The 8,806-nt window shown below is 36.1% G+C and overlaps 1 protein-coding gene across 1 annotated transcript; it reads right to left on the reverse strand.

Annotated features, from left to right (window-relative positions):
- On the reverse strand, positions 1–960 carry Or6aa1b (olfactory receptor family 6 subfamily A member A1B). Its single transcript, NM_001000117.1, has one exon. The coding sequence runs from the start codon at positions 958–960 to the stop codon at positions 1–3; it is 960 nt and encodes a 319-aa protein (NP_001000117.1).
- Positions 961–8,806: the final 7,846 nt, after the last annotated feature.

Consider the following 8,806-nt stretch of genomic DNA (forward strand, 5'->3'; position numbering starts at 1 on the left):
TCAAACTGCATGCATGGTTTTGCCCGATAAAAACCTCTTTTGAGATAGAAATTTCTGGAAAGCTTTCATCACATCTTTGTTTCTCAAGGTATATGTGAGAGGGTTGACTAAAGGGGTGATCACACAGTAGAACACTGAGACCACTTTGCCGATTGTAAAGTTGTACTTGGCTGGAGGTCGGACATAGGCAAAGATTATGGTGCCATAGTACATGGTCACGACTGTGAGATGGGAGGCACAAGTTGAGAATGTTTTCTTCCTTGCTTCCCGGGAGGACAGCCTGATTATTGTGACCACAATGTTACCATAGGAGCTCATTGTAAGAAGGAATGAACTGAGAATCACCACAGAGGTGCACGTGTAACCCAAGGCCTCCACCAAGAATGTGTCTGAGCAGGAGAGTTTAAAGATAGGGTCAGAGTCACAAAAGAAATGGTTGATTTTCTGTGGGCCACAAAAATTTAGCTGAGAGACGAGTATGGTAGGTAGCAGAGGGGCAATGAAGCCTCCAATCCATGATGCAGCTGCAAACCTCAGGCAAATGTGAACACTCATGAGAAGTGAATAATGTAGAGGACGGCATACAGCCACGTGCCGGTCATAAGCCATAACGGCCAGCAAGATGCACTCAGTTGCTCCCAGAGAGAAGAAAAAGTAGTACTGAGTGATGCAGCCTGCAACAGGAATGGTGACAACCTTTGTGACACATGTAGCCAGCAACTTAGGAACAGTGGCTGTAGTGTACCAGATCTCCAGGAATGACAGGTTTCCTAAGAAGATGTACATGGGTGTCTGTAGTGTGGAATCCATAAGAATAAGGAAAATAATGAGGGTGTTCCCCATGAGAGACAGCAAATACACAATGAGAAAAATCATAAACAATGGGAGCTGTAGTGAGGAGGAGCCTGGAAATCCTAGAAAAATAAACTCGGTCACTGCTGTTCGGTTTTTTACATCCATATTTCTTTTTCTCTGCCCTGAAGGGGATGAACAGCACCCAGGTGATCTTGGGTGAGAGGTAATCAGAACTGGAACAAACATTCATTTCTACTGTGATAATAACTCATGCATAGCAACCAGAGACAATGAATACTGTTAGAAACATAACAGACATATTACATACAATATACATGGGTCATATCATTTCATATTGAAAATAAATATATAAATAATTTAATCATATAATTCTTCAAAGTAAAAAGAAACAAAGTAAATAGGTAACATACTAATCATTGTATCACACAGATTGTAAGGCAGGGATGAAATCCTAACATCTTTACTGAAAATCAAAGAAGAACAAAGTACTGCCTTTCCGCCAGGAGTTCATCTGGTAATGTGAAAATACAGAAATCAATACAAGATGCAGTTGCTAATAAAGGCCTTCACAGCTGTACAAGAACTACCCACACTTTAAAATTTATAGTCTTCATTTACATATGAGTTGGAAGAATATAGGATCTGAATTAAAACAGGAATTTGTTCATAAATATCTATTTAATGTTCCCAATTGCTGGAATATTTATCTTTAGCATCTTTGAATCTTCCTATGTCCTGACATTTGTCAGAACAAAATTGTTGAAAGTGAGAATTCTTACTATTAGAGTGAATAGAATTCCCCATGGACATATTCACGTATGCAGTATATTATACTTCTAGATATATTTAATTACAGTACAAAGGTGAAATAACTGCACGGCCATAATAAGCTTGTTCTTATGTTATATTTTAAATTTATGAACTGAGTATATACCTCTTCTAACAATCAAAGAAAAGTAAAACTGAAACAAGGCCCTTTGTGTATCTATCTGCAGGCTCTTATTTTAAATCTTTCTGGAAGTTTAAGTTATAAAACTCAATTAAAACATTATGTGCGGGGTTGGGGATTTAGCTCAGTGGTAGAGCGCTTGCCTAGCAAGCGCAAGGCCCTGGGTTCAGTCCCCAGCTCTGAAAAAAAGAAAAAAGAAAGAAAAAAAAAAACATTACGTGCATGCTTCATGCTATAAGTATATTACTCCAATTTTGTTACTTATGTAAAGGACAATTTTTATCGGAACTTAATTTTTCAGACCTAAATGCTAAGTAATTTTCTTATGTTGATATTATTTTATTTGGTCCTATTTTAATCTATAAATAGATTCTAAAATGATGCCTTAATTCTATAAGAAAAAAATGACTTGTAAGGTTATAAACACAACGATGATGAGGTGAGAAACTAAGCAAAATTGTAATTCAAGAAAACATTTTATAAAAGATAACTTGAACTAATTTTAAGTGTTTGTATGTTTTTTTCAATCTTGTTCCTTAAAAATAACGTTACTATTCATTGTTTTAATAAAAGGCCAGATTCCAAAGTGATTTTTGCTTTTTATAAGAACGGTATTGCATATCTTTAGTTTTCATAAAGTGAAAATATACATAATTTTGAAAAATATATTTAACTAAAGCATGCAAATGAAATTAGGCAGATGTCATTCCCTTCCAAAGATAATGTTATTTTATTAAAAGATCTTATCACTGCACTTGACGGAATAGCACATACTTCAGCTGAAGTAAACACAAAATGGAACTTGAACACAGAGAAAATGAATTCAAAATTAGTAAATTATTTCATTAAAGTAATACTCAAATATGAAAAGTGAATCACATACAGTTTTTATTAATGTATAGAAGAGAATAATTCACACTACATTAAAAATGTGTGTGAGAAAGAATATAGCCTTGCTTTAATAACACTGGTGTGCCATCAAATTTCTACCAACAGTTATTTAGATGAACCCTCCATTACTGCAGAAAACTGAGGAATGAAATGTACAATTTCTCCCTTACTGTACTTACTGTATGTGTTCTGTTCTGTTATTTTCCACAAACATAATATTTTCAGTTACATACTCTCTGATAATCCTCTTGACCAAATACACAGAGCTGGCAAACTGCTTAGTAAACTTAAAGGGAATGAGGCAACTACTCCTTGCAATACTGGACATGAAGCAGCCTCTGTGTACTTGGTAGCAATACAATCTTTCTTCTTCCTCAGTTGTCTTTTTTCCTGAAGTGGCCAGGTTTCAGGAAAATGTGAGTTCAGAGATCGGCTCTGAGAAAAATAATGATTTCATCAGCACATAGCCTTGAGGAATGCAAATAGATTCCTCTAGGAATTCCTTTTTGTGGATCAAATATTTTGCCAAGAGGACTAAAAAAGAGAAGAGATTCTTCTGAGCATCGGGAATGTCACCAAAGGAACTAAGAATGGTGTCCCAAATGATTTCATTAGCTGCCACCACCTATGGTGTGGTCCCTAAATTATGGTTACAGAAATGTATTTCAGCCTCATTGCTTTTTCCCTAAAACCATAAATTTTAACATATAAAAAATAAATTAGATCAGTATGAAAATTCTTATTCTGTAATCTAAGCACTACAAAACAAAAATAGTAATACTGTGTTGGTATAATTTATGAAAAAATGAAGGATTTGGTAGTATAAAAGAAAAGAAATAAGCTGCAATAAAAGGAAAGTCTGGGAAGTTTCATGAAAAGATTACGTACCAGAATAAACAGAGACCATGCTCACCTAGTAAGATTGGTGTCAGAGTAATATTACAATCTTACTGGGTGAATAATGAGTTGATAATTACATTTCATGGGAAAGAAACTGAGAAAATAAATTGGATATTCCAATTATTCAAATTGTTCAACAAAATCTGTTTACCCTTTAAAAATTACTTTTGCTGTGTAGCAACAAATGCTTTATATATTTAAGTGGTAGAAAATGAAAATATGAGATTTCATTTTGTAAAAATGTTATTGCTGAATATCAACCATACACAGTAAGGAGATTAAGACATTTTCACGCAGGGTCATATTTACCCACTTCTTTTTCCCACACAACTAATCTGGTATTCCCTCCTTCTCCATCTAATTATTTCTTTGCTAGGTCCCACGCATTCAAATGAACACATTATATTTGTATTTCTGCATCTGGCTTACTTTTTTCAAACATCTCTTCATCAGCTAATGAACCAGTAATAGATGAAAGCAAGGATTCAACTCAAATGCAACATGGCAGAACAATGATCTTATTGATACAATTCTATAACAACTGTTAAGGAGTTACTTACCGGAGTGTGAATGAAATAAATCAGTTTTTCCACCAAAGAGTCCCAAACTATAATGAGTAAAAATCTTATTAAAGCTGTGTTATGGAGTTTCACATTTGGTTAACCTTCCACCTCCTATAGAGAAATCCATTTTACCCAAGACTATGAAAAGCAAGGTGCCAGAGGGTTTTGTGGATGAAATCTCAAACCAGGAACATTGATTGTTGCTCCTTACTTCTACTAGAAAGTCTTACATACCCGATTACTATTACCCTTATCTACAGGTCACTATAGTATCTCAGCTGAATTGGATTCCAAGACAATTTGCCAAGCACCTGTTGACCTGAAAATCAAGGACATGTCCTTAAACCATAATCCTTCATCCTGTTCACTCAAGACTTATGGTATTTTGCAATATCCACCAGAGAATACTCCTTGAACACAATTTTAAAACAATTGAAAGACGTTTTTTAGCCAGTCAGAGACTACACAGTTTTTCCAGGTTCCTACTGTTCCATGCATCTGTCTCAAGGTGAGCTTTTCAGCACAAAAATCATATCTTAGATAAACATACATTTTTAGTTCAAAGAACAAAATAGCCAGGAACAGAACTACAGAAGCAAAAAAGCAAGTCTAGTCAATTTAGAGGCTTTCCCAGAACTATGGACTTTGATGACTTAAGTGTTTCTTTCTTTTAGCCATGGGGTACTGCTAACATGTCAAGTTTTGTGGCTGAATGGGACTTCCTTCACGGAGTTGTTCGGGAGTCTAAGCTCTATCGGATTGTTAGACACCCCATTCATCTTAGTGATTACGTCAAATCATGGATTCACAATCCTCCAACAACCATTAATTTTACTGAATTAATTAACAATTGGCCATTTAGTATGAGATGCAAGCTCCTGATATTAATCATAGCAGGATGAGAACTAAAACCTCAGGCAGTGATGATACCAGAGAACTTAGCCAGGAAGACCAAGGAAAAAAATAAAGGTATCAATTATCTGATTTATGTCTTTGTCTCTTTCTTTTGTTTTTAGTTTTTTGACAAGCACTGCAAGACTTTTTAAATTTTTTCATGACTTATTATCATACAAACAATAGGTATTTTCAAAGCCATATATCATCCCCATTGTCTTAGTAAGAGTTTTAATGCTATGAACAGAAACCATGACTGAGGAAACTTTTATAAGGGCAAAATTTAATTGGGGCTGACTTACAAATTATATCAAGAAGTTCTTTTCCATATTTGCATGTAAAGGAAAATGTACTTACCAGGGTTCTGTAGAGGAGGAGAATTGATTATATAATAAAAGAAGTTTGTAGACAAATACACAAGCACACACAAGTGTACACAAAAGTGAATGTACACTCACCCACACCACATGATTTTCATATATTTTATTTAAAAGATATTTTTACATATTTTCTGTTTATAATTATTCCTTCTTCTTCCCTTTCTGGCTTCACTTCACCTGTTCTCCCATGTAGAACTGTCTGCTTTCTGTCTCTCACTAAAAAACAAACAGGATTCTAATGGTTACTATTAAAATGAAATCAAATAATGTATAAGAAGATGAAACAAAACCTAATACATCATATTAGTGCAAATCAAACATTAAAAGGAGCCCAAGAACCAGCACTGGCACACGCACACAAACATACATACATACATACATACACACACACACACGCACACACGCACACACACACGCACACACGCACACACACAGGCACACACGCACACACACACGCACACACGCACACACACGCACACACGCACACACACACGCGCACACGCACACGCACGCACACACACACAAATCAAATACCGGTTCTGTCTGTAGTGGTTTTAATAAAAATGAACTCAAATTGTTCAATAAGGAGTAGTATTATTATGGTGTGTCTTTGTTGAAGAAGTCATTGTGACTTTGATGGAGAAGGTGTATAACTATAGGTCTCAGAAGCTCAAGCATGGATAGTGTATCCTTGTCATTTCCTGGTGCTTATGGATTCATATGTACACTTCTCAGTTACTCTCCAGTACTATGTCTGCTTTAGTGCTACCATGCTTCTCACCATGAGGATAATGGACGTAACCGCTGAACTGAACTGTAATCCAAGTTAACTAAATGCTTTTCTTTATAACAGTTGCCATGGTAATGATGTCTCCTCACACAAATATAACCCTAATTATGACACACTGAATTTTGTATTATAGTACTTGTTTATATTTCTTTTATTTTAACCACAATTTTGGTTGCTTCTTGCTTTCTAATACTTTTCTGTATGATTTCTTCTTTGCAACTAGAACTTACTGGTGTATTGTTGGTTTTTAATACTACTATTATATCTTATCAGCTTTTTGATGATTTGGTTTCGTTTTTGGTTTCATCTATTATTTTAGGCAATGAGTACTATGACCTTGCCTCTTAGAATGAGGACTTTAATGAGGATAATTAAAATAAAACAAACAAACAATAACAAAACAAGGAGTCTGTTTGTTTTAGCTAACTATTCCTGGGCCTGGGGCCTATCCTGCAACATGGTTAATATCACCAGTGACTCTCCATTAGATCAAACTGTTCTTCCCTTTCTGAAAAGATTTCATTTACAAGTACATCCTTGCTTATAAGTGAGACATTTTACCTACTCCCCCTTTTCCAATTTGAATTTTGTTTTTGTAGAAACTGTGCAGGTCTTCTGCATCATATATATATATATATATATATATATATATATATATATATATATATATATATATATATGTGTGTGTGTGTGTGTGTGTTGTCTCTATTTTGTGAGCCCGAGAATCCTTCAATGCACATAAAAATCAGAAGGGATGTTGATGGAATGAAGTAGGCTCTGGGGAGAAGTCCAGTGTGGTAGGATCCTGGGGATAGTGAATTAGCCTGGGATGAATGGCAAAGGACCTAATATGTATGACAGAATCTATTTCTCTATTTAGAGGGAGTTTATATATCAATTAAATTGTTTGGATAATAAAATAAACATATTACAATATTTTCATACACGCCAAATAATTTTTATTGGATATTTCTTTATTTAAATTTCAAATGTTATTCCCTTTCCTGGTATTCTCTCCATAAGCCCTCTATCACCTCCCCCTCCCCTTTTCCTATAAGAGTTTTCCCCTCCCCATCCAACTCCCTTACCATCCCCCCTGACAATCCCCTAAACTGGAGGTCCAACTTTGGTAGGATCAAGGGTTTCTCCTTCCATTGGTGGGCAGCAAGGTCATCCTCTGTTACATATGCAGCTGGAGCCATGGTTTCAGTTCATGTTTAGTCTTTGGGTAGTGGATAAGTCCCTGGGAGCTCTGGTTGGATGGCATTGTTGTTCTTATGGATTTGCAAGCCTCTTCAGTTCTTTCAGTCCTTTCTTTAATTCCTCAAACGGTGGTCCTTTTCTCAGTTCAGTGGTTTGCTGCTATCATTTGCTTCTGTGTTTGGCATGTTCTGGCTTCATCTCTCAGGAGAGATCTATATCCGTTTCCTGTCAGCATGCACTTCTAAGCTTCATCAATCTTATGTAGTTTTGGTGGATAGTGTATATCTAGTGGGACAGGCTCTGAATGGCCATTCCTTCAGTCTCTACTCTAAATTTTGCCTCAATATCCCCTCCTATGGATATTTTCTTCTCCCCTTTAAGAAGGAGTGAAGCATCCACATTTTGGTCATCCTTCTTCTTGAACTTTATGTGGTCCCTGGATTGCATCTTGGGTAATTTGAGCTATTGTAGTAATATCCACTTATCAATGAGTGCATACCATGAGTGTTTTTCTGTATTGGGTTACCTCACTCAGGATGACATTTTTTAGTTCATTCCATTTGCCTGTGAATTTTATGATGTCATTGTTTTTGATAGCTGAGTAGTCCTTCATTGTGTAGGCACACCATATTTTCTCTATCCATTCCTCTCTGGAAGGACATCTGGGTTCTTTCCAGCTTCTGGCTATTATAAATAAGGCTTCTATGAACTTAGTGGAACATGTGTTTTTGTTGTATGTTGAAGGATCTTTTCAGTATATGCCCAGGAGGAGTATAGCTCGGTCCTCAGGTAGTACAATGTCTAACTTTCTGAGGAACCTCCAGACTGATTTCCAGAGTGGTTCTACCATCTTGAAATCCCTCCAACAATGCAGAAGTGTTCCTTTTTCTCTACATCCTTGCCAGAATCTGCTGTGGCCTGAGTTCATTGTCTTACCTATTCTGACTGCTCTGAAGTGGAATGTCAGGGTTATTTTGATTTGCATTTCCTTGATGACTAAGAACATTAAACATTTCTTTAGGTGCTTCTCAGCCATTCAATATTCCTCAGTTGAGAATTCTTTGTTTAACTCTGTAGTCCATTTTTAATAGGGTTATTCCCCTGGCTGGAACCTAACTTCATGAGTTCTTTGTATATTTTAGATATTAACCATCTATCGAAGGTAGGATTGGTAAAGTCCTTTCCCCAGTCTGTTGGTTGATGTTTTGTCCTAATGACAGTGTCCTTTGCCTTACAGAAGCTTTGCAGTTTTATGAGGTCTGATTTTCAGTTGTTGATCTTAGAGCATAAGACACTGGTGCTTTGTTCAGGAATTTTTTCCCAGTGCCCATGTGCTTTAGACTCTTCCCCACTTTTTCTTCTATTAATTTGACTGTATCTGGTTTGATGTGGACCTCCTTGAATCACTTGGACTTAAACT

The sequence above is a fragment of the Rattus norvegicus genome, chromosome 1, assembly GCF_036323735.1.
Source record: "Rattus norvegicus strain BN/NHsdMcwi chromosome 1, GRCr8, whole genome shotgun sequence".
In the NCBI taxonomy this organism is placed as follows: domain Eukaryota; kingdom Metazoa; phylum Chordata; class Mammalia; order Rodentia; family Muridae; genus Rattus; species Rattus norvegicus.

Coding starts and splice junctions, on each gene's coding strand:
- Or6aa1b (NM_001000117.1), bottom strand. CDS start 960: ATGGATGTAAAAAACCGAACAGCAGTGACCGAGTTTATTTTTCTAGGA.